This window comes from Pongo pygmaeus, chromosome 7 (genome assembly GCF_028885625.2).
Source record: "Pongo pygmaeus isolate AG05252 chromosome 7, NHGRI_mPonPyg2-v2.0_pri, whole genome shotgun sequence".
Lineage (NCBI taxonomy): Eukaryota > Metazoa > Chordata > Mammalia > Primates > Hominidae > Pongo > Pongo pygmaeus.
In genome coordinates, this window is record NC_072380.2 from 116,250,927 (window position 1) to 116,278,844 (window position 27,918).

The window sequence follows — 27,918 nt, forward strand, 5'->3', positions numbered from 1 at the left end:
TACATATATTGATATTATTTATGACTAATTCTTTAGGAAATTAATGAACATACATCTTGGCTTAATAATATCAAATATATTATTACCATATTTCCCCAAGAAGAATTTTAAACAACCTAAACCTAGCAAACATTTATTATATCTTACTATTCTATAATTTATAAAGTTTTATTATGCTAGTAGAAGATGTAGTTCCTGCCTTCAATAAACTTCAAATTTAATTGGGGAAAAAAGAAATGTATATACAATTCAAAGAAAGAACACAATAATAAAAATGAGCAAGTACAATGTTGTGTGATAAGATCTGTACAAACTATGAACTGGAATAATGGACAATAAGGTAAAAAATCTACATGGTATTTTACAAAAACATTTTTGTGTCAGTTGAAAACACCATGTTGAAACTTCTACTGTGATTATCTATACTGTTGTAATTTATTTTATGTGAGAAAATGTTTAGCAACCTGGAGAGCTCTGTAAGAGTAAGTATTTGACATAAACAAAACATTAGCACTCACGCACTTGAATTATGAACAGTTATTTTATGATAATATGACTTTTTAAATGATTAATTGAAAAGGATTTTTCAGAAAAGGGTGAAGGGCTTTCTGGCCACAGAGATATTAATTACAATATGTTTAGATTTCTGGAATCTGAAAAATATATCTGTTGAAAAATTGAGTATAGAATAGTTGTGCCGGGGTTGGAGGAGAGGAAAAGGGCTGTTGCTGTTTAGTAGGTATAGAGTTTCAATCTTGCAAGAAAAATTTTGAAGATCTGTTTCACAATGTGAATATACTTACTGCTACTGAGGTGTACAATTAAAAATGGTTAAAATGGCAAATTTTATGTTGTGTCTTTGCCACAATAAAAACATCAGATGCATTAGTATAAATTATTAGCAATTAATCGGTTTTTTATAGAGGATCAACAAAGCTTGTAGCTTTATTTTAGCCATTAGGTGCTACTTGAAAAAAACAAAAGCCCCCTTAAGAATATAATTGCTGATAGAATGTTAACCTAATACTGACAGCTAATTTTCTTTATAACAAGTAATATTCTAGATATTTTAAATAAATTATTTCTAATATTCAGCCTCAAAATACAGGGAAATTATCATCTCTATTTCCCTATTTTATCATTAAGGAAACTAAGTTTTATAGATTTGAAGATTCAGTTCCTTGTTGAAAGTTGCAAAGTTTCTAATTTTGGAGTTGGTATTTAAACCCAACTGTCTAGCTTCAAAATCTATTTTCTGTGTATTACACAGTGCGTCTAATTTAAATAAAACTAATTAAATAATACAAATGAACAATCAGCAATTTAGGACTCTAGTTTGCTATCTCCGTGGTCAATAAATGTTGACTATTTCATTAGAATTATTCAGAAAAATTAAAAGAAAGTATATGTTATTTAATTTACAGTAGCAGTTAATTAGGATTGTGTTTTAACTTCAGAAGGATAACCACGTAATTTTTTGTTTGCTTGAATTTTTGTCTCTTTTTGTTTGTTTTTAACTTTTGGGAACACTAATTTCTTCCCCCTATGTCTTCACGTGCAGGTTATGTGGGTATGTAATTTGTGCCGAAAACAACAAGAAATCCTCACTAAATCAGGAGCATGGTTTTATAATAGTGGATCTAATACACCACAGCAACCTGATCAAAAGGTTCTTCGAGGGCTAAGAAATGAGGAGGCACCCCAGGAGAAGAAACCAAAACTACATGAGCAGACCCAGTTCCAAGGACCCTCAGGTGACTTATCTGTACCTGCAGTGGAGAAAAGTCGATCTCATGGGCTCACAAGACAGGATTCTATTAAAAATGGGTCAGGCGTGAAGCATCACATTGCCAGTGACATAGCTTCAGACAGGTAAACATTTTGTTTAATCTTTAGGCAAATGTATTACTTTTAGTCTTCATTCCAAACAGAGATAACAATACATGAAATGTTTAGGCAATGGTGAGTTGTCTAAGTAATGTAAACATTCATATGTTTTACATAAATACTATATGTGATGTTCAGGACTTGACCTATCGTAGGTTTGAACTATCTTAGATTTGATGTGGGAGTGTTAGGTTATCAGATAGATTTCCCAGCATAAAGAAGTGAAATAAAACGGGGAACTTAGAAGTTTTTGTCAAAGGAAAGACAGACTGGCATTGGACTAATGGGAATGAAGAAGAGATGGCTATAAGACACTTCATAGAGGTTGGATTGATGGGACTAGTTGGAAGTGGGAGTTAAGATAATGGGGAAGGTTAACAATATCTCCAAAGGTTCTATCTTGGGCTGAAGGATGATGTGGGTTTTCAAGCAAGTATATGCAGATCCAACATCAGGTTTATAGTGAAGGATTTCATGACTTTGATATGTCCATGTGCTAACTCTGTTGTAACTATTTTGGCTCAGTTCTATGGGCTTCTTCGTGTTCAAAGTGTGATACTTAAAATAGTACATAGGGCTTTTATATTTCCTACCTTTGGAAGGAGAATAAAGGATTTTGATGGGAAGATTCTTTTTCTTTTTTTTTTTTGAGATGGAGTCTCGCTCTGTCACCAGGCTGGAGTGCAGTGGCATGATCTCGGCTCACTGCAATCCCTGCCTCCCAGGTTCAAGCGATTCCCCTGCCTCAGCCTCCTGAGTAGCTGGGACTACAAGTGTGCACCACCATGCTTGGCTAATTTTTAGTACTTTAGTAGAGGCGGGGTTTCACCATGTTGGCTAGGATGGTCTCAATCTCATGACCCGTGATCTGCCCACCTCGGCCTCCCAAAGTGCTGGGATTACAGGTGTGAGCCACTGTGCCCAGCCTATTTTTCTATACCTTATTTTTCTGTTTGAATAAAGATAAATTTAAATCTGGTTTGTACTATTTCTGTTGCCCAGAAGTAGCAGGTACATTTCTGTGTTGAATAAGTACAAAGTCATGCATTCCTGCAGAAACAAATCTAAATTGTACATATAGTATGGTAGGTTCTTGGGTATCAGTTCTAACAAGTAAGACCACTGGGAGTCATTTTAGATGATGCCTAAAGTCACCACTCCAATACATTGCTGGATCTTGAGAGAAAAAGAAAACAATGACTGCACCAGTTCTTTTGCAAATTAGTAAAAGGGAACAGTACATGTCATCCTATCTTTGGGGAAAACAATCATCTTAATCTTGTGGGGACTTCTTCTGGGAGACTGGGTAGAAAGACCTCAGAGTTATCCTATATAGAGGACAAGGAAGTTGGAGTATTTAATTTATCAACTCTCCTTTATTGTTGGTCCAGGGCTGATCCTGGGAATTGTTAACTCTCTGAAACTCACTGGCTAGAGAAAGCACTCAGGCAGAGTGTAACAAACACTTCTAGTCAGCAGATTGGTGAACGATGAGGCAATGTGGTTGGGTTGCTGGTAGTATCTGCTACACAGTGACTTCAGAGATCAAGAAAGTTCCCCAAATGGCAGTTATAATGGTCAAAGTATATGAAAAAAGTAGATAACCAGTGGAGATAGAATTTTTTAAAAATGAGTGAATGAATGACTGAGTAAAATGAATAATGGGCTCTTTTTTGTGGTGCCTTGGAGGCATTCACCTGCTTCAAGATGAAGCTGGACATCTCCTTCCCAGCCACTGGCTGCCAGAAACTCATTGAAGTGGACGATAAACGCAAACTCTGCACTTTTTCTGAGAAGCATATGGCCACAGAAGTTGCTGCTGACGCTCTGGTTGAAGAATGGAAGGGTTATGTGGTCCTCATCAGTGGTGGGAATGACAAACAATGGTTCCCCATGAAGCGGGATGTCTTGATTCATGGCCGTGTCCACCTGCTAATGAGTAAGGAGCATTCCTGTTACAGACCAAGGAGAACTGGAGAAAGAAAGAGAAAATCACTTTGTGGTTGCATTGTGGATGCCAATCGGAGCGCTCTAACTTGGTTATTGTAAAAAAAGGAGTTAAGTATATTCCTGGAGTGACTGATACTATGGTACCTCGTCGCCTGGGGCCCAAAAGAGCTAGCAGAATCCACAAACTTTTCAATCTCTCTAAAGAAGATGATATCCACCAGTATGTTGTAAGAAAGCCTTTAAACAAAGAAGGTAAGAAACCTAGGACCAAAGCACCCAAAATTCAGCATCTTATTACTCCATGTGTCTTGCAGCACAAATGGCAGCATATTGCTCTGGAGAAGCAGCATACTAAGAAAAATTAGGAAGAGTCTGCAGAATATGCTTAACTTTTGGCCAAGAGAATGAAGGAGGCTAAACAGAAGCATCAGGAACAAATTGCTAAGAAATGCACTTTCCTCTCTGCAAGCTTCTACTTCTAAGTCTGAATCCAGTCAGAAGTAAGATTTTTTGAGTAACAAATCAATAAGATCAGACTAAAAAAAATGGATAATAGGAATATAGACTCCATTTGTTTAAAAATTAACCACATGAGATAGCTTTTTGTGGAGCTTAGAGAGGCAGGGTTAGGAAGAATAAAACGAAATACTAAAGCACTAGGTCACATAATAGAATATTAAGTTTTGGAATGCATTTCATCAGGAAGTTACGCGTGTTAAAAATAAATTCAATAAATTTATGAGTAATTCATTCATCATAGACAAGGTAAAGCCTATCTGTAATCTTTGTTTTTTTTTGTTTGTTTGTTTTTGTTTTGAGACAGGAATCTCTTTTTGCTCAGACTGGAGTGCAGTGCCATGATTTCAGCTCACTGCAACCTCCACCTCCCGAGTTCAAGCGATTCTCCTGCCTCAGCCTCCCAAGTAGATGGGATTACAGGCACCCACCACCATGCCTGGCTAATTTTTTTGTATTTTTAGTAGAGACAGGGTTTCACCATATTGGCCAGGCTGGTCTCATATTCCTGACCTGAGATGATCCACCCACCTTGGCCTCCCAAAGTGTTGGGATTACAGGCGTGAGCCACCGTGCCCGGTTGCCTATCTGTAATCTTTGAAGAAGGTGGTAATGAGAACAAATAAAAATCTTATATTCTTTAATGCCTCTTTCACTCACAAGTACTGGCCTGAATAAACAGTTAAAATTGACCTATTGTGGGGAGCCAACAGGTTGTAGTTCCTTTTATTCTTTTCTCTTTTGCCTGGTGCTTTGGCTACTATTACTAATAAATTCATGCTTAATGACTAAAAGCATACTGTATATCTTCTTTCCAAACCTTACAAATGCCCAACCAATAGCTCCTTTTGTTCACAAAAATTACTTTTAGTCAGGAAAGAAGTTAGAGTTTAATATCAGATTTGGTAGTTATGCCAAGAAAATGGAACTCATTATAATTTACATACACTTTTATTTGGGAAACACTTTAAAGAGTATTTCTTTTATTTTAAAATGCAGATTATACAGTAGTTAATTAGACATTTATCTGTAGCCAGTATTGAATCCTTTGAATTTTTTCCTGTACAGCAGGGGGTCAGCAAACTATGAACCTGGGCCAAATTTGACTTGCCACTTGGTTTTTGTAAACAAAGTTCTTTTGGAACACAGCCACTCCTGTTCATTTATTTATTGTCTACGGCTGCTGTCAGCTACAATTCCATAGTTGAGTTGTTGTGAAAGACCATATGGGTCTCAAAACTGCAAATATAGTCCGGATGCAGTGGCTCATGCCTGTAATCCCAGCACTTTGGGAGGCCGAGGAGGGCGGATCACCTGAGGTCAGGAGTTTGAGACCAGCATGGCCAACATGGTGAAACCCCGTCTTTACTAAAAATACAACAATTAGCTGGGCGTGATGGTGCATGCCTATAATTCCAGCTACTTGGGAGGCTGAGGTAGCAGAACCGCTTGAACCTGGAATTTGGAGGTTGCAGTGAGCCAAGATCGTGCCATTGCATTCCAGCCTGGGCAACAAGAGCGAAACTCTGTCTCAAAAAAAAAAACCCTGCAAATATTTGCTCTCTGATCTTTTCAGAAGAAGTTTGCCAATCCCTGCCCTAGAGAGCAGTTCTCTTAGTGTTGTAGAAATTTCTCCCTTTGCCCATTTTCTTTTGTCACCATTTAAATTTTTTCAATTAAACCTATTTTTTTTTTTTGTTCCTTTGTCTCCCACCCTGCCTGCCAGCTTCTATCCTTCTCTTTCTGTTTCTCTTTCTTCTTTCTTATCAGAATGGGTTTTCTTGCAGTATTTGAATTGGACAGGGAAATGGAGGTAATGCTAGGAACATAATTTCAGTTTAAAGCATTAGTAATTTGTTTTTTCAATACCATTCAGAAACCAGTGGCATCAGAAAGAAGCTTCAGTTCAACTCAATTTAAATCTCTATGGACTTACAACTATATTTGAAACAGAAAAGTATGTTACTCTTTTAAGGAGCTTTAATCTATAACATAATGTAGTAGTTTTGACCTTTTTAAATGACTTGTTATTTGTCTCACAGGTTTTGGTACAGTGTTTTACAGATAGGCCATTAGTATTTATTGAATGAATGAATATCAAGTTGGCCCTAAACCTTAGCATTGAGTAGATGAATACTTACTTAACATATACTCATAAAATTGCAATTCTTTATCAACTTAGATGCAAAATATTTTTGAGTTTCAAGTATATTTTTATTTCAAAATAACTTGTGAAATACATTTTAAAACTGGATTTTTTTTTCTGGTTAAGAAAATAAAATTAGTGAAAACTAAAGTAAAACTGTTTAAATACATTTAGTTGATGTTTCTTACATTTGAAATTATTTAATAGTTGGATGCTTCATAATTTTCATAGTTGAAAATTAGTGAAATGTAGGAAAGTTTATTTGCAAAATTTTACTATTTAATTTGTAGCAGTTTCTACAACATTTAGAGAAGTTAAAAAGTAAGAAATAGGGATAGTTTGTATGGTAGATGAGAAAGAACTAGAAGTCAGAAAACCTAGGCCCTGTTCTCACCTTTTCCCCATAGCGTCATCATTTCTAGATGTTTATTTTTTTCTCTGTGTGTCCGTTTTCTCATCTCTGGAATGGGAAAAGACAGTCTAAATCCTGAGAAGACTTCCAGTTCTAAAATTCTTTATTGTGTTGTATTTTAAGCTCCTCGGTCATGAGATAAACTTGAAGACATTCTCTTTCACTATGTTTTTCCTCCCATAACTGGTAGTTGTATGACAAATTAATGCAGGATTATCTTCATTCATATTATAATTCATTGTTATAATTCATTCATTCAACAGATATTTATTGAATTTCAGTGTAGTATTTGTTTCTACATTTTTCTGCTTAAATGATGACTCTTAATGAAAATACCAAGGGTAATAAAAATATAACACAATTATCTTGGATCTAAACTGTAAAGTTTTAAGGTAGGTTCAATATGATGAATATTTAGCAGTTTGGTAATCACCATTTCCTTATTATGTAGTACTTATGACTTTCCAAATATCTCTGTGACATTGATTATTTAAAAATAAAAATGATATTCAAAATATGTGCTTAACACTTCTGCTTGCAGTACAGATGGAATAATAGTGCCTGGATTTACTATTATGCAATAGGCACAATAAAATAAAAGGCATCTAGATTGAAAAGAAAGAACTAACACTTTATTCACAGAGAACATGATTATTTATATAGAACATTAATGGGATCTATAAAATTGTTACTAGAGTAAGGCTGTAGAATATAGTCAATGTCTGATAACCATTTATCTTTCTAAATAGTAGCAAGGAAAAACTTATAAATGGAAATTTAAAAAAACTTTGAGACCATTAAAAATACAAAATACATTTATACTAACACCAAAAAATGAAGTACTTAGATATAAATCTAACGAAATATGCACAAGGTCCATATGTTGAAAACACTGAAGCACTGATGAAAGAAATAAAAGAAAGTCTGAATAAGTGGAAAGATAAACTGTGTACACGGATCATACGACTCAATATTGTTAAGATGTCATTTCTCCCCAATTTGATTTATATATACAGATAGATTCTAAAATTAAAATAGAAATGTTTGAAATAACCAAAACAGCTTTTAGGAAGAATGAAGTTACAGGCCTAACACTACCTGATTTGAACACATTATAAGTCTACAGTAATCAAAACATTGTGGCATTGGCATAAAGACAAATAGATCAGTGAAACAGAATGGAGAGTCTATATATAAAGCCATTCATGTATAGACAAGTAATTTTTGACAGAGAGGCAAAGGCAATTCAGTAGAGAAAGGATAGTGTTTTCAACAAATGGTGCTAGAATAACTGAATATCCATATGCAAAAAAGTTTGAAGCCTACTTTTTTTACTGTATAAAATTAACTGAAAGTGGATCATAGAGATAAATGTAAAACCTAAAAGTATAAAACTTCTGGAAGAAAATATTGGAGAATATTATTTGATCTTGGTTTAGGCTAAAACTGTAAAGCTTGTAGGAGGAACTAGAGGAGAACTTCTTCCAAATTTTAGGGTAATCAATAATTTCTTAGACAAGACACAGAAAGCACTAATTCTATAAAATGAAAAAAAATCCACAACAAATTAGACTTCATCAAAATAAAACCTTTTATTCATCGAGACACCATTAAGAAACTGTATAACCATGTTGTATTTCAAGAAATTTCCAGAGAAAATATTTGCTTATTGCTTAAAATGCATATTGCTTAAAAAGATATATAAAGCACTCTTAAAATTCATTAACTTAAAATAACCCTGAAGTATAAGAAATTGGAATAGGCTGTTTATAAAAAAAAATATGAATTGCTAGTAAGTACAAGAAGTGTCCTATGTGTTTAGTTATTTGAGAAATGCAAATCAAGACTATCAAGTGCCGGGCGCGGTGGCTCACGCCTGTAATCCCAGCACTTTGGAAGGCAGAGGCAAGAGGATCATCTGAGGTCAGGAGTTCAAGACTAGCCTGACCAACATGGAGAAACCCCATCTCTACTAAAAATACAAAATTAGCTGGGTGTGGTGGTGTATACCTGTAATCCCAGCTACTCAGGGAGGCTGAGGCAGGAGAATCACTTGAACCCACGAGGTGGAGGTTGCGGTGAGCTGAGATGGTGCCATTGCACTCCAGCCTGGGCGACAAGAGTGAAATTCCACCTAAAAAAACAAAACAAATCTATAAGGAGATACTTTGATATACCTACTAGAAATGCTACGATTTAAAACAACAAAAATCCTGACAACACTTACCTTTTGTGAGAATTCCGAGGAATTTGACCGCTAATATCTTGCTAGTGAAAGTATAAAACATTTAAAATGGTATAGACATGGGAGGCTGAGGCAGGCAGATCACTTGAGGTGAAGAGTTTGAGACTAGTTTGGCCAATATGTTGAAACCCCGTCTCTACTAAAAATACAAAAATTAGCTGGACGCGGTGGCACATGCCTGTAATCCCAGCTACTCGGGAGGCTGAGGCACAAGAATTGCTTGAACCCGGGAGGCAGATGTTGCAGTGAGCTGAGATTGCATCACTGCACTCCAGCCTGGGTGACTGAGTGAGACGCTGTCTCAATAAATAAATAAGTAAATATTAAAATGATCTAAACATTAGAAAAGTGTTTGACAGTTTCTTATACTGAGACTGTCTCAATAAATAAATAAATAATAAACTGGTCTAAACATTAGAAAAGTGTTTGACAGTTTCTTATAAAATTAAGTATATACTTTCCCAATGACACAGCAGTTATTTACTTAAGAGAGATGAAATAATATATCTACAAAATACTTGTATGATAATGTTTATAGCAGTCTCATTCATAGAATTTCCAAAATGGAAACTTCCCATATGTCCATCAACAGGAGAATGGATAAACAAACTGTGGTATATTCAAGTATATTCAAATAAGTGTATTACTTATCAATGAAGTGAGGAAACTATTTACATGCACAGAAACATGGATAAATCTCAAAATCATTGTGATGAATGGAAGAAGCTCGACACAAAAGAGTACATATGATATAATTCAATTTTTATCCACAGAAACATGGATAAATCTCAAAATCATTGTGATGAATGGAAGAAGCTAGACACAAAAGAGTACATATGATATGATTCTATTTATATGAAGGTCAAGAAGAGATAAAACAAATCTATAGAAAAGAAATCATAACAATGTTTTCCTTGAGGGAACTTTCTGGGGTGATGAAAACCTTCTGTATCTTCATAGGGGTATGGATTACTGGGTGATGTGTTTGTCAATGGCTACTATAGCGGTAACATTTAAGATCTATACTTTTAACTGCATGTAAATTATATTTAGTAAAATATTAAAGGAGAATTATGTGCATAATTGCTACATTTCAAAATCACTGGTTTCATTGAAATTTTATTAGTAGTAAATGTTTAAGACCTATTGTGAAATCGAGTCTAAATTAATGAAATTTTCATTATAATCAATGTTTCAATAATGGATTTTTTTCAGTAAATTCAGAGATGCTTATATTTATAGAATGCTGATAGTGTACCTAACACCAAATCAATGGTATTTAGAATTTACTAAGTGTGCATTACATATGGTTTAAGGACTATCTAGGTAGTCTGCTTTCATGAAATCATGACCATGATTGCCATGACTCTTATTCAAAGTGGTCATCTGAGCTATGTGGTAAGAAAAAATAGCATAACCATGAGAAAAATAAGATAAAATGATGTAAAGGGAAATAATTTGTAAAAGGAAATCAAAGTATAGTTAAGAAAGAGGTTAAACTATAGAGCTAAGGAACTAGAAAAAATAAATCACCAATGTTTTTCTTAGGAGAAAAAAGAATCTAATAACCTGGAAGCAAATATCTCATAACCTTTATTCCTAGATATTTCTTTTATACTTTTTAGAATACAGGTAAAACAAAAAGGCAACAAAGATGGCTATGTCTTTGGTGCCACTTTCTGTGAATTACGCACATTGAATAAATGCTTGGTGCATATGATGAATGAGAGAAAGCTGTAATAATTAAATCACAAATGTCTTTAACATGACTGATGTCTTTTCTGTAGCATTTTTATCTTTTATTGAAAGGATGATTAATCAGTAAGACTTGAAGACAAATAATGATCTGTTCTTATATGGCCAATGCTTAATAGACTTTTTTATTTTCAAGAATATGATATGAGCTCTGAAAGACAAAGTATCTCTCTTAAAAAGGATGTTTAACATAGTATAATAATTGATTTTACTGCATAGAAGTCAGTTTGTTCTCTTGGAATATGTAACTTAAATATTTCAATTTTTAGGTGAAAAAAAGAATCTCTATTTCTGTTTTCAACTGAATTAAACTTGAACCATTGTCAAGTTTCCTTCATTTAAGTGACCTATAAATAGAGTTGCAACACGTGCCAGCTTGCCTAGGACAGTCCCAGTTTACACATGCTGTCCCAGCATTTTTCATAGATTGACATTTGTTCTGGATTTTATATGAAGTATTTTATTAAGAGTTGCATTAAAATAAGCTGGGGTGAGTTTGGAAGGTCTCCATTTTGTATTTACATATTGCTGCTGCCATGATTTCATCCTGTGTGGGATGCATGTATGGTGAAGAGTTCTCAACTGAAATATAATCAGCAATAACCCATCTTTTCCCTAACTTTTCAGACACAAGACAGCTAACATTTCTTTTTTAAGGACAGGATGAAGGTACCACTACTAAAACGAAGTGTGATAGAAAGATCTTTGGTGGTGGTGGTAGAAGTATTTGACATTGCTGTGCCATTTGCCTTTTGATGTATTGGTCAGTTTAGTCATGATCCATTCTTTGGCATTTGAGATGGGAGACTATAAGGTTGTTGGAGATTATAAATTAGGGTAGGAAATAGAGGTTGAACAGTCCTGTCATAGAATGTACAGAAGGTAGTCTGGATGTTTTTTTCTCTAGTGGTTTTGTCATTTATTGTATAGTGTAAATTTAAAAATATTTTTGTATTTTATTATTTGGTAATTTTAAAAATTTGCAATAAATATTTCAGCAGCAAGATGCTAAAAATGAAAATGCATTTTTACTGATGAATATGTAACTTGTACAAATTTTTTGTTGACATTTGCTATCCACTAGGGGCTAGTAGTCACAGAATACATCCTTGCAAAAAGAAAAATATAAACCTATTGAAGAAGCAACATCAATTTCAAAAGTTAGTAGAATTATTTTAAGAAAATCCAATGATGACAAAGATGTGCAAAGTGCATTTTATAAGTTAGCTGTGAAGCATGACTTTTCCTTTAGATTAAACAGCTGTTCTTTTTAATTTTAGTCAATTTCAGTTCCAAGTTGTGTGTGCCCGTGTGTGTGCAATCAAAAAGTAAATCATTGGCTTCATTAACAGAAGAACTTTACTATATTAGTAAGTGTTGACATTTTAAAAGGCATTTTAAAACCAATGCTTTTCAACACTAAGACATTTAGATTTTCTCTACAAAAGCAAGGGAAGAATTGAACAAATTAAACAAATTTCATTATGCAACAGTCATGTGTATCTTCTTCATCAGTGTATTCCTAGCACCTCACACAGTAATTGATACATAGTGGTGCTCATTAAATAGTTGTTGAAAGACTGAATGAGTAGATAAGTAAAAAAGCTTAAGAAAAAAAGAGAAAGAATTATAAGAAAAAAGGAGGAAGAATTAAAAGGACAGAACCCCAGGAAAAGAATGAAGAGAGACCTTACAAACAATTAAGAGTTACGGACTCAAATGCTATGAACTCTATCCCAGTATCTTGCCTCTGTTTTTCAGTATATCTGTTCTTTTGTGTCTCTCCAAAATGTTTTCACTGGTCAGCTGTTCTACATGGAATGAAAAATGATCATCAATAGAAATTTCTGAATAAATGAATGAAAGGAGTTTTGTACTGGCTTTCATATTGAAAATCAGTACATTATTGGCATATGTATCATATATCCTGCTTGGGAATTAAGATAGCTTAAATAAAAGCTATTTTATTTAAGTAAAAAGCTATTTTATTTATTTTGGTGATGAAAATACAGTTGAGGTCTAAGATAGCATATAGTTGAACAGTGCTTTATGCTAATTAGGGTTGATATAGACAGAAAATAAATATAAACTGCCATTTGAAAGCTGTTAAAATATTTCATCATTTGATTTCATAATGGTATGCATATAAAAGTATTTTAAAATGGGCTGTATGCGTTTTGGTCTGACATTGGTTATCAAAATTGATTTGTGGACCATAAAAAAATCATCCTCTCTTAAAAAAGATAAAAATAGAATTTTGTTTCATGCCTCTTAAACTGGTTACAAAGACAAGAGTAACAACTTCGGAACTCAATCATAGCATATAATTTTATCTTTTCTTTGCTGACATTTAAAAATGTCAAAACTTTCTATGAATATGACATTTTTAAAAAGTTTGTTACTTTTCTTCATAGGTTAGAAGTAAAAAAATGAAGTGACATGAAAAGTACACATTTATATATTTTTGATTTTTTATTGATATATAATAGATATACATATTTTGGGGGTACATAGGATATTTTGACACATTCATATAATATGTAAAGACCAAATCAAGGTAGTTGGGATATCCATTACCTAAATATCTTATCTTTATGCTGGTAATATTCAAATTTTTCTCTTCTGGCTATTTTGAAATGTACAATAGATTATTGTTAACTAGTATCATCCTACTGATCTATCAAACATTAGGTCTTGTTTCTATCTAATTGTATATTTGTATCCATTTATCAACCTCCTTATGCTCCTTCCCTCTGCCCTTTCTGGCCTCTGGTAACCATCAATGTACTTTCTAGAGATCTTCATGAGATCCACTTTTGTAGTTCCCACATGAGTGAGAACATGTAATATTTGGTCTTCTGTGCTTGGCTTATTTCACTTAACATGATGACCTCCATTTCCATCCATGTTGCTGCAAATGACAGGATTTCATTCTTTTTATGGCCAAATAATATTCCATTCTATATATATGTCACATTATCTGTTTATCCATTGATGGGCATTTAGGTTGATTTTATATTTTGGCTATTGTGAATAGTGCTGCAGTAAACATGGGAGTGCAGATATCTCTTTAATACATTAATTTCATTTCTTTTGGATGTATACTCAGTAGTGCAGTTGCTGGATCATATTATAGTTCTATTTTTAGTTTTTTTAGGAACCGCCAAACTGTTCTCCGTAGTGGCTATAATAATTTACATCCCCACCAAGTGTATGAGAGTTCTCCTTTTTCCACATCCTCACCAGCATCCCTTATCCTTGTCTTTTTGAAGAAGTCATTTTAACTGGGGTGAGAAGATATCTCGTTGTCATTTGATTTGCATTTCTCTGATTATTAGTGATGTTGAACATTTTTCATATACCTGTTGGTCATTTGTATGTTTTCCTCTGAGAAATGTCTGTTCAGATCTTTTGCCCACTTTTAAATTGGATTAGTTGCTTTTTTGCTACTGAGTTGTTTGAGCTCTTTATATATTCTGGTTATCAATTCCTTGCCACATGGATAGTTTGCAAATATTTTCTGCAGTTGTATGGGTTGTCTCTTCATTTTGTTTATTGTTTTCTTTTCTGTGCAGAAGCTTTTAAGCTTGATATAATCCCATTTGTCTGTTTTTGCTTTGGCTGTCTGTGATTTTGAGGCCTTATTCAAAATCTTTGCCTGGACCTATGTCCTGGAACATTTTCCCAATGTTTTCTTCTAGTAATTTCACAGTTTTGGGTCTTCAATATAAGTTTTTAATCCATCTTGATTTGATTTTTTTATATGGTGAAAGATAGGATTCTAGTTTCATTCTTCTGTATATGAATATCCAGTTTTCCCAGCACAGTTTATTGAAAAGACTATCCTTTCACCCTATGAATGTTCTTGGTGCCTTTGTTGAAAATGAGTTGGCTATCGAATACTGTGCAGCCATAAAAAAGGATGAGTTCATGTCCTTTGTAGGGACATGGATGAAGCTGGAAACCATCATTCTGAACAAACTATTGCAAGGACAGAAAACCAAACACTGCATGTTCTCACTCATAGGTGGGAATTGAACAATGAGAACACCTGGACACAGGGTGGGGAGCACCACACACTGGGGTCTGTCATGGGGTGGGGGGAGGGGGGAGGGATAGCATTAGGAGATATACCTAACGTAAATGACAAGTTAATGGGTGCAGCACACCAACATGGCACATATATACATATGTAACAAACCTGCACATTGTGCACATGTACCCTAAAATTTAAAGTATAATTTAAAAAAAAGAAAGAAAGTGAGTTGGCTATAAATGCATGGGTTTATGTCTGGATTCTCTATTCTGTTTCATTGGTCTATGTGTCTGTTTTTATGCCAGTACCATACTGATTTGGTTACCATAGCTTTGTAGTACATTTTGAAGTTAGGTAGTGTGAAGCCTCTAACATCCCTTGAAATTATCAGATGAATTTCTCTTGAAATTATCAGATGAATTGGAGTCCTTTATATGTTACTTGCTTCTTTCCTCTAGCTGCTTTTAGGATCCTCTCTTTATCCTTTACCTTTGAGGATTTGATTATTAGATGACTTGAGTTAGTATTATTTGGGTTGAATCTCTGATATTCTCTGACCTTCCTCTACCTGGATATTTATGTATTTCTCAAGTTTTGGAAAAATTTCAACATTATTTCTTTGAATAAGGTTTTACCTTTTGCTCTTGTTCAACTCCCTCTTAGACACAAATAATTCTTAGATTTGGTCTTTTCTGGTAATATTCTATTTCATGTAGATCATCTTTATTATTTTTCATTGTTTTTCTTCTTTCTCCTCTGATCATATTTTCAAACGCTTGTCTTCAAGCTCTCCAATTCTTTCCTCTACTTGATCCATTCTGTTTTTGAGAGCCTCTAATGATTTTTTTCAGTTCAGCCAATGTGTTTCTCAGTTGCAAGATTTCTGTTTTTAAAAAATTATTTTAATAAATAAATATCCTTGCTAAATTTCTCAGATGAATACCTGAATTGCTTTTCTGTGTTAACTTGGAGATCACTGAATTTCCTTAAAACTGCTACTTTTATATATGAGAGAGCTCACATATCACTCTCTCAGTGGCATCAGTAGCTGGTTCCTTGGTTTGTCCATTTGGAGAGATAATGGTTTCCTGTTTGCTGTTGCTTCTTGTGGATGTCTTTCTATGTCTTTGCATTGAAAGGTTATTTATTCCAATCTTCCCTGTCTGGCTTGTTTTGTTTTTTACTAGACTTGTTTTCTTAGAGATTCTTTTTAGTTTACCTGTTGATTTTTTTTTCTAGGTTGCTGCTTTCTTTTTGGTGCTGGATGGTACCTTAAGCCAAAGTTTGCCTGGCTGTAGTAAATGATTGGGTTGCTGCACATCCTGAATGAGAAAAGTCCAAAGGAGATATTCTGGCAGTGTTGGGAGGCTGGCCAGGGGCTCATGCCCAGGGGATCTGTGGAATATACCTCCTGTAGCATGGTGCTGCGGAATAGCCCCTCTGATTTGGCATCTCCTTTGATTGAGTTAAGGAACAGTTTCCAGGACTGAGATCCAGTGTAGAAACTATGAGTTGGGGGAAGTATTCCATGCACTTCGTGGTGGGCAGATTATGGGGAAAGGCATCAAATACCTTACAGCTTGCTTGGAGTTTTTTCACTTCTTTGTGGCCCTGAGAACTGTCTCTTCCTCACGTTTGAATTCTGGGATATTGCTGATGATAAATTGGTGCTGTATATTTGTTTTTCATTTTCTGTGGGGGTGGAGGGAGTGAAGCCAGCTTGGTTCTTTGTCATTTTGGAACCGGAACAAAAGTATATATTTTTAGTAAAGTTAAAATTATTTTTTCATCAGCAAGTGTTAAAAGTTATTTTGTTCAAAATGACTTAGTATTGTTGCTATAGAGATGGCTTTGATAGGTACTTGAAAAAGTTACTACACTTATTTTAAAAAATGGTTTAAAATCTTGTTTCCATAATTACTCAAATTTTTTGATTTGCCTGTTCTCTTTGAATGTGTTTTGGAGTAAATTTTAAGACTTCTCAGTTCTTGAAGAAGAATTTTCTTATGCTTCAAGGTTCATTTCTTCCGTATATTATCTCCCCATTCTTTTTTTTTTTTTTTTTTTTTTGAGACAGAGTTTCACTTTTGTCGCGCAGGCTGGAGTGCAATGTCGTGATCTCGGCTCACTGCAACCTCTGCCTCCCAGGTTCAAGCGATTCACCTGCCTCAGCCTCCCAAGTAACTGGGATTACAGGTGTGTACCACCATGCCCAGCTAATTTTTGTATTTTTAGTCGAGACGGGGTTTCACCGTGTTGGTCAGGCTGGTATCGAACTCCTGACCTCTGGTGATCCGCCCACCTCGGCCTCCCAAAGTGCTTGGATTAAAAGTATGAGCCACCACACCTGGCCTTATCTCCCCTATTCTGTATATTTACTGCATACTCCAGCTGCTCAGTTTCGCTCAGTTTCTGTTTTCTTTTTTTTTTCTCTAACACGGTTACTATTTTTGTTTGAGTGTGTATTTTTATAGACATTCTCTGCAAATATAAGAATATATATATACACTATATATATATTTCTTTGAAGTGATACCATACTATATATTGTATTCCCTTATCTTTATTTTTTAATTTAGCAGCATATGTTGGAAATCTTTCTTTACCAGTGCATAGTGAGTGTTCTTCTTCATAAATTTTAGTGGATGTGTCATATTTATTTAGCCTGTAATGATGAACAGTTAGATTATTACAACTTTTTTTGCTATTACAAATGCTGTCATGATACATAAATCCCGTGTGTGTGTGTGTGTACTTATAGTTTTGCATAATAGTAAATCTGTAAGATAAAGAAAAATTCCTAGAAGTACAATCACTTGGTTAAAGAATGTATGCAGTTTTAAGTTTTTGTAGTCATTGCGATATGACCCACTAGAAAAGATGTACAAAGTTACACTTCTATCAACAGGTATTAGAGTTTTAATTTCTAATTCATTAGCCAACACAATATTATACATCTTTACCAGTGCAATAGGTGAAAAACGATACCGCATTGTAGTTCTAATTTTTCTTTTTTTTTATCATAAGTGAGTCAAACTGAGGATTTCTGTCTATGTTTAAGAATAGTTTTTTCTTTTAAAACTCTGTTTATATCTTCTTCCATTTTTCCATTGAGTTTTTGGTCTTTATTTACATGGGTTTTTGGCATCTCCATTTATATTATAGAAAATAACTCTTTGTGGAATGGACTGTATGTTAGTTTTCTATATCTATATAACGAATGACCACAAACTTAGAGGCTTATAAAAACATACTTTTAAAATTTCAGTTTGTGTAGGTCAAGATTAGGGTACAAGCTAGCTTAGCTGGGTCTTCAGCTTAGGATCTCTGGAGGCTGAAATCAAGGTGTTGCCTGAGGCTGAGATCTCATCTCATGCTCAGGGTCCTCTTCAAAGCTCCCTGGTTGTTGACAGAATTCACTGCCTTGCAATTGTATGGTTGTTGACAGAATTCACTGCCTTGCACTTGTATGACATGCGCTCAGCCCATGAGGGCTACCCAGTGTTCCCTACCAGGTGGCCTTCTCCTTAGCATAGCAGTTTGTTTTTTCAAAGCCAGTAGAGAGTGTCTATGCTGTTTGCGATCTCTCTAACTTCTGTCTCTGACCTCTAAACTCTCTTTTAAAGGGCTAACATGATTTATCAGACCCACCTAGGGCCTGATAAAATTAATTTCCCTTTTGATTAAAGTCAACCAAGGAGGGACCTTAATCACATCTGCAAAATCACCTCACTTTGTCATATAATGTAACCTAATAATGGGAGTGATATCTCATCATATTCACAGATCCTGCCAACATTCAAGGGGAGGGATGATGACCAGGGTGTGTATACCAGGTGGCAAGAATTGTAGGAGCCAGGTTAGAATTCTGCTCACTTCAGATTGCAAATACTTTTCCCCAGTTTATTATCTTTTGACTTTGCTTATATTATTCTTTTTATCAATGCATAAACATAAACATATATTATGATGGATTGTACTTTTTTTTTTTTTTTTTTTTTGAGACAGGGTCAGGCTTTGTCGCCCAGGCTGGAAGACGGTAGCACAATCATGCTCACAGCAGCCTCAACCTCCCGGACTCTAGCAATTCTTCCGCCTCAGCATCCCAAATAGCTGGGTCTACAAGTGTGTGCCATCATGTCCAGATTTTTTTTCTATTTTTAAACTTTTAGTATAGATGGCATCTCTCTAGCCTGTTTAGGCCGATCTCAAACTCCTGGGCTCAAGTGATCCTCCTGCCTTGGCTTCTCAAAGTGGTGGGATTGCGGGTATGAGCCACCCTGCCCAGCCTATGTTTTTCTTTTATGGCTCTTGATTTATTTATTTTTAGTTGGAGATATAATTCATGTGTCATAAAATTAACCCTTTAAAAATGTACACCTAAGTGGTGTTTAGTTTATTTTTGAAGTTGTCCAACTATTACGACTATCTAATTCCAGAATAATTCCATAAACCCCAGAAAACTTGTGCCTATTAGCAGTCACTTGTCATTCTTCTCTTTCCTCAGTCCTCTGGCAACCACTAATCTACTTTATGTCTCTGATAAAAATAGTATCATGCAATATGTAGCCTTTTGTTACTGGCTCTTTCAGTTAGCATAATGTTTTCAAAGTTCATTGATTATATTGCATGAATCAGTAATTTATTCCTTTTTATGTTGGAATATTTCATTGTATATATATACCACATTTCTTTTATTCATCAGTTGATGGACATTTGAGTTTCTTCTTTTTAGCTTTATGAATAATGCTATTATAGACATTTGTGTGTAACTTTTTGTGTGGACATATGTGTTTAATTCTCTTGTCTGTATTTTTATTATAATCATTCCTGGGAGTATGAAGTGGTTTTTATTTGTATTTCCCTAATGACCAGTGATGTTGAGCATCTTTTCTTGTGCTCATTGGCTATTTATATATCTTCTTTGGAGAAATATCAAATCAAATTCTTTGTTGGGGTTATATTCAAAAGGACCTTTCTTCTTCACTAAGATTAATACATATATCTGTTATTCTAATACTGTTATGATTTTATGTTTACATTGTAAAAAATGGATCCGTCCAAAATTTATTAAATTATGGTGTTAGGTGAAAAATGAGCAAAGCCTACAAGAAGTGTGGGACTATGTGAAAAGACTAAATCTACATATGATTGGTGTACCTGAAAGTGACAGGGAGAATGGAACCAAGTTGGAAAACACTGTGCAGGATATTATCCAGGAGAACTTTCCCAACCTAGCAAGGCAGGCCAATATTGAAATTCAGGAAATACAGAGAATTCCACAAAAGATACTCCTCGAGAAGAGCAACTCCAAGACAAATAATTGTCAGATTCAACAAAGTTGAAATGAAGGAAAAAATATTAAGGGCAGCCACAGAGAAAGGTTAGGTGACCCACAAAGGGAAGCCCATCAGACTAACAGCGGATCTCTTGGCAGAAACTCTACAAGCCAGAAGAGAGTAGGGGCCAATATTCAACATTCTTAAAGAAAAGAATTTTCAATCTAGAATTTCATATCCAGTCAAACTAAGCTTTATAAGTAAATCAGAAATAAAATCCTTTACAGACAAGTAAATGCTGAGAGATTTTGTCACCACCAGGCCTGCCTTACAAGAGCTCCTGAAGGAAGCACTAAACATGGAAAGGAACAATCGGTACCAGCCACTGCAAAAACATGCCAAATTGTAAAGACCGTCGATGCTAGGAAGAAACTGCATCAACTAGCGAGCAAAATAACCAGCTAACATCATAATGACAGGATAAAATTCACACATAATTATATTAACCTTAAATGTAAATGGACTAAATGCTCCAATTAAAAGACACAGACTGGCAAATTGGGTAAAGAGTCAAGATCCATCAGTGTGCTGTGTTCAGGAGACCCATCTCATGTGCAGAGACACACATAGACTCAAAATAAAGGGATGGAGGAAGATCTACCAAGCAGATGGAAAGCAAAAAAAAGGCAGGGGTTGCAATCCTAGTCTCTGATGAAACAGACTTTAAACCAACAAAGATCAAAAGAGACAAAGAAGGCCATAACATAATGGTAAAGGGATCAATTCAGCAAGAAGAGCTAACTATCGTAAATACATATGTACCCAATACAGGATCACCCAGATTCATGAAGCAAGTTCTTAGAGACCTACAAAGAGACTTAGACTCCCACACAATAATAATGGGAGACTTTAACACCCCACTATCAACAAGAGACAGATCAACTAGACAGAAAGTTAACAGAGGATATCCAGGAATTGAACGCAGCTCTGTACCAAGAGGACTTAATAGACATCTACAGAACTCTTCACCCCAAATCAACAGAATATACATTCTTCTCAGCACCACATCGCAGTTATTCTAAAACTGACCACATCGTTGGAAGGAAAGCACTCCTCAGAAAACGTAAAAGAACAGAAATTATAACAAACTGTCTCTCAGACCACAGTGCAATCAAATTAGAACTCAGGATTAAGAAACTCACTCAAAACTGCTCACCTACATGGAAACGGAAGAACCTGCTCCTGAATGACCACTGGGTATATAACAAAATGAAGGCAGAAATAAAGATGTTCTTTGAAACCAATGAGAACAAAGACACAAGATACCAGAATCTCTGCGACACATTTAAAGCAGTGTGTAGAGGGACATTTATAACACTAAATGCCCACAAGAGAAAGCAGGAAAGATCTAAAATTGACACCCTAACACTAAATGCCCACAAGAGAAAGCAGGAAAGATCTAAAATTGACACCCTAACATCACAATTAAAAGAACTAGAGAAACAAGAGCAAACACACTCAAAAGCTAGCAGAAGGCAAGAAATAACCAAGATCAGAGCAGAACTGAAGGAGATAGAGACACAAAAAACCCTTCAAAAAATCAGTGAATCCAGGGGCTGTTTTTTTTTAAAGATCAACAAAATTGATAGATTGCTAGCAAGACTAATAAAGAAGAAAAAAGAGAAGAATCAAATAGACACAATAAAAAATGAGAAAGGGGATATCACCACCGAACCCAAGGAAATACAAACTACCATCAGGGAATACTATAAACACCTCTATGCAAATAAACTAGAAAATCGAGAAGAAATGGATAAATTCCTGGACACATACACCCTCCCAAGACTAAACCAGGAAGAAGTTGAATCCCTGAATAGACCAATAACAGGCTCTGAAATTGAGGCAATAATTAATAGCCTACCAACCAAAAAAAGTCCAGGACCAGATGGATTCACAGCCGAATTCTACCAGAGGTACAAAGAGGAGCTGGTACCATTCCTTCTGAAACTATTCCAATCAATAGAAAAAGAGGGAATCCTCCCTGACTCATTGTATGAAGCCAGCATCATCCTGATACCAAAGCCTGGCAGAGACACAACAAAAAAAGAGAATTTTAGACCAATATCCCTGATGAACATCGATGCAAAAATCCTCAATAAATACTGGTAAACCGAATCCAGCAGCACATCAAAAAGCTTATCCCCCACGATCAAGTTGGCTTAATCCCTGGGATGCAAGGCTGGTTCAACATACGCAAATCAATAAACGTAATCCCTCATATAAACAGAACCAAGACAAAAACCACATGATTATCTCAATAAATGCAGAAAAGGCCTTCAAGAAAATTCAACAGCCCTTCATGCTAAAAACTCTCAATAAACTAGGTATAGATGAGACATATCTCAAAATAATAAGAGCTGTTTATGACAAACCCAGAGCCAATATCATACTGAATGGGCAAAAACTGGAAGCAGTCCCTTTGAAAACTGGCACAAGACAGGGATGCCCTCTCTCACCACTCCTATTCAACATAGTGTTGGATGTTCTGGCCAGGGCAATCAGTCAGGAGAAAGAAATAAAGGGTATTCAATTAGGAAAAGGGGAAGTCAAATTGTCCTTGTTTGCAGATGACATGATTGTATATTTAGAAAACCCCATCGTGTCAGCCCCAAATCTCCTTAAGCTGATAAACAACTTCAGCAAAGTCTCAGGGTACAAAATCAATGTGCAAAAATCACAAGCATTCGTATACACCAATAACAGACAAACAGGGAGCCAAATCATGAGTGAACTCCCATTCATAATTACTACAAAGAGAATAAAATACCTAGGAATCCAACTTACAAGGGATGTGAAGGACCTCTTCAAGGAGAACTACAAACCACTGCTCAACGAAATAAAAGAGGACATAAACAAATGGAAGAACATTCCATGCTCATGGATAGGAAGAATCAATATCGTGAAAATGGCCATACTGCCCAAGGTAATTTATAGATTCAATGCCATCCCCTTCAAGCTACCAATGACTTTCTTTACAGAATTGAAAAAAAACTATGTTAAACTTCATATGGAACCAAAAAAGAGCCCACATTGCCATGACAATCCTAAGACAAAAGAATAAATCACGCTACCTGACTTCAAACTATACTACAAGGATACAGTAACCAAAACAGCATGGTACTGGCACCAAAACAGAGATATAGACCAATGGAACAGAACAGCACCCTCAGAAATAATACCACACATCTACAACCATCTGATCTTTGACAAACGGAACAAAAACAAGAAATGGGGAAAAAATTCCCTATTTAATAAGTGGTGCTGGGAAAACTGGCTAGCCACATATAGAAAACTGAAACTGGATCCCTTCCTTACACCTTATACAAAAATTAATTCATGATGGATTAAAGACTTAAATGTTAGACCTAAAACCATAAAAACCCTAGAAGAAAACCTAGGCAATACCATTCAGGACATAGGCATGGGCAAGGACTTCACGACTAAAACACCAAAGGCAATGGCAACAAAAGCCAAAATAGACTAATGGGATCTAATTAAACTAAAGAGCTTCTGCACAGCAAAAGAAACCACCATCAGAGTGAAGAGGCAACCTACAGAATGGGAGAAAAGTTTTATAATCTACCCTTCTGACAAAGGGCTGATATCCGGAATCTACAAAGTACTTTAACAAATTTACAAGAAAAAATCAAACAACCCCATCAAAAAGTGGGCAAAGGATATGAACAGACACTCCTCAAAAAAACATTTATGCAGCCAACAGACACATGAAAAAATGCTCATCATCACTGGCCATCAGAGAAATGCAAATTGAAACCACAATGAGATACCATCTCACACCAGTTAGAATGGTGATCATTAAAAAGTCAGGAAACAACAGGTGATGGAGAGGATGTGGAGAAATAGGAACGCTTTTGCATGTTGGTGGGACTGTAAACTAGTTAAACCACTGTGGAAGACAGTGTGGCGATTCCTTAAGGATCTGTAACTAGAATTACCATTTGACCCAGCCATCCCATTACTGGGTATATACCCAAAGGATTATAAATCATGTTGCTATAAAGACACATGCACACGTGTGTTTATTGTGGCACTATTCACAATAGTAAGGACCTGGAACCAACCCAAATGTCATCAATGATAGACTGGATTAAGAAAATGTGGCACATATGTACCATGGAATACTATGCAGCCACAAAAAGGATGAGTTCATGTCCTTTGTAGGGACATGGATGCAGCTGGAAACCATCATTCTGAGCAAACTATCGCAAGGACAGAAAACCAAACGCTAGATGTTCTCACTCATAGGTGGGAAATGAGCAATGAGAACACCTGGACACAGGGTAGGGAACATCACACACTGGGGCCTGTTGTGGGGTGGGGGGAGGCGGGAGGGATAGCCTTAGGACATATACTTAATGAAAATGAGTTAATGCGTGCAGCCCACCAACATGGCACATGTGTACATGTGTAACAAACCTGCACGTTGTGTACATGTACCCTAGAACTTAAAGTATAATAATAATGATAAAAAATAAGAAGTACAAAGAAAAAGGATAAGCCTGTATTTATCGTTTTTCCCACCAGATGGCGAACATGCGTCCTAAAAGCAAAAGATACACAATTCTCTGATTTTTCCACCTGAACTAGTTGCAGAGACTGTTTAGTTGACATTTGAGATTGTAGAAAACAAGCCTTCACATGTATCACTGCCTTTCATATTCAAATATGATATTTATTCCCAAATATTTATCTCAGTTCTGAGATTTCCAAGTACTAGACTTTCCCAACTATTTATCTCAGTTCTGAGATTTCCAAGTACTAGACTTGTGTTTACAACTCCAAGTTCTATAATCTTACCTTTTGTTCCACAAATATTTCAAAATCGAGATGTTCAAAATGTAAGTATATACTTCCTCCCAAAGTAGCAGCTTCTTTGTCATCCCCTAGCCCATCTTATTGCACCATCAATCATTCTTATGGCCATTTAAAGATACTTAGGTATCACTTTTCTAATCTTCTTCCTCTTGATTTTATAATATGTACATATTTATGATTTTGATTAATTTCATCCCCTTCCCCATCAACTCCCCACAATATATTTTTCTTCCTTTCTGGCCTCCTGCTTTTCAGCTTTATTTACAGCTCTCCATTTTCTAATTGGTTTCCTGAAACGTGATATTAAAGTGTAGATATGAAGTCATTAAATTGCTAACTTTTGATGCCTTCTCATTTTGCACTTAAAGTTCAAATTCTTAACTTTATAAGAGAAATGAACATTTACTGAGTACCTACAATGTTCTAGACTTTGTGAGAAAAATTTAATGCATGTAATTTGAATTCCCATAAAAATGTTATAAAGTGGTATTTAAGATATCCTTTTATACAAAAATAATTTTAACATACCAAAATTAGAGGTAGAGTTTCCAGTGGAACATAGGTTTTTCTAACTCAAAAGCCTGTTATGCCCCCTTTTGAGACTCACTATTATTTATCTTTTCTTACCTTATCTCATACCACTTTTTTTCCTTTCCCCTATAATCTAGCCTCAGCAGATCACTAATGAATTTTTAAAAATCTTTCATTCTTAAAATTTTAAGTATTTGCTCTGCTTTTCCTCTTATCTAGAATTCTATTCTAGCTATGTATGTGTGAATTCAACAAATATTTATTGAGTATTGATTGTGTGTCAGATTTCTAGATGCTTAGAGTATAGCTGTGAACAAATAGACAAAACTACTTTTTAGTTGGGAAAGACAAAAAAATAAGAAATAACTAGAATATTGGATAGGAGTGTAGCTTTAGGCCTGTGCATTTGGCTGTCCAGGTTGTGTGCAGCAGAACTCCAGGGGGCACAATTCACTTAGATGTGAGTGGTACAACTTAGAGTTCTGCACCTCTGAGGTCCCAGTGACAAGTGCTGTGGAGGAAGATAGTATAATAATACATGGGAGGAGGGAAAGGGATTTTTTGTGGGGAAACAGTTTATAATTTTAAATGGGGTGTTAGGGAAGGCGTTGCTTAAGATTTAGTTAAGACTTAAAGGAATTGAAGAAGTAAGACGTGTATATCTGAGGGAAGAGCACTCTAGGCGGAGAAATAGCAAGTGCCAAGATTGTTAAGTGAGGGTGTGCCTTGGCATATCGGCCTAAATCTTACCTTTTTCTTCAAAGCCTAACCCAAGTACTCCTAGTTACTTGAACCCTTCCTGTATGTTTTTCTAGCAAGAATTATATTTTTGCTTAGAAAGGATACCTTTATTAATGCACCTACCACTGTCTGACCTTCAGTATACTTGTCAATGTTTCTTTTCTCTTACTCAATTTTGAACAACTTGAGAGCATACTTACTTTTACATCTTTGGGTCTATACATACCAAGTTAAGGTTCTAGAAATTGAATACTACTTGAATTAGAATGAATTGAACTAAATCACTGAAAAAGTAGTAGCTACCCATTATCTTCTTCATATCTTTTACTTGTCACAATTATCCTGTGTTTACAAAAATGGAATTTACTTAAAGAATCTGGAGTTTTCCCTGCCCCTTAGCCTCATTTTTGCCCCAATGTCTTTATAAAACCATGTTAACATGCGTAAAAGAATTAAACTACTTGTTTCTACATATCAGATTCATCTTTAGTGTTCGATTTTTTCTTAGAAATCTGCAATGATGATGGATCATTTTAAGTGTATTAGCATATTTTAAAAGAAATTGTTATGCCTATTTGCTTTAACCTGTCACATTCTAGCTTCATTTTAAATAATTTGCTTGAATGTCTTGCTTTTTTTCCATGTTCTCCTATCTATTTTTGGGCAGCATGACCTATGTCCCAGTTTGTCACTGCTGGTCCTGGCTCATATGTGTTATATTGGCATAATTACTAAGAGCACACTTTTCACTCTCAAAAGTATCCTGGGGTTGACAATAAATTACATGGTCTTCCTATTCTTCTTTGAGGCTTTCTATGTGATAGCTCATATACTGTGCTGCCCAATACTTGTTAGACTTATTGAAAATTCCCAATGGAATCATACTGCAGCAAATATTACTTCAGGTACGTAGTCTATAATATTAATTAAGTATATACTTTATATATAACAGTTTATATGGAGAAATACGAAGACAGTAGAAGATTCTCTGTGTCATATGAATTTATAATCTAATAAGTCAGGATTAATGATATAGTTATATAAACATAAATATTTGAAATGGGCAAATATAAATGTAAGAAAATGTAATTTAGAAATATATAAAAGTAGTCAGATAATTGACTACTTTTGTATATTAACAAATTTAAATGATGGAACCAAATAGGAATTTGGGAGAAGTTTTGTAGATTTGTTAAAACCAACTAAATTTTAATAAAGGAATTTTAAAAGATAGAAGATACAGCATTGTGTAAAAATAGCATGACAGCAAGTTTGTATAGTATAGACATTTCTATATTATCAGTTTTTCTTCTGTCACTCTTATTTTATTTTGGTCCTCAGATACAGTGAGGCTTGTTAATCATTTGTCAGTTTATGGCACTTCGGTGATTTGTGTTTTCTTCCCACTTAAATATGTATCTTTGCATAATACAGAATGTTGCTTTGTGTATGTATGTGTTTTAAATTACAGAAAGGGTATGGTGCTTTAGATCTTACGTTTTAAAAGATTCATTCATGTGGGAA

General features: G+C 35.1%; 1 protein-coding gene and 1 pseudogene across 16 annotated transcripts in view; both read left to right on the forward strand.

Annotated features, from left to right (window-relative positions):
* The window catches only part of RIMS2 (regulating synaptic membrane exocytosis 2), a 775,539-nt gene that overhangs the window by 278,158 nt on the left and 469,463 nt on the right, over nt 1-27,918 (forward strand). For all 16 annotated transcript variants that reach the window (XM_054499558.2, XM_054499559.2, XM_054499562.2 and 13 more), the window contains one exon: nt 1,562-1,872. In XM_054499558.2, coding sequence (XP_054355533.1) covers nt 1,562-1,872 — 311 coding nt within the window. The remainder of the gene's footprint in view (nt 1-1,561; nt 1,873-27,918) is intronic.
* LOC129043067 (small ribosomal subunit protein eS6-like) lies at nt 3,453-4,341 on the forward strand (annotated as a pseudogene).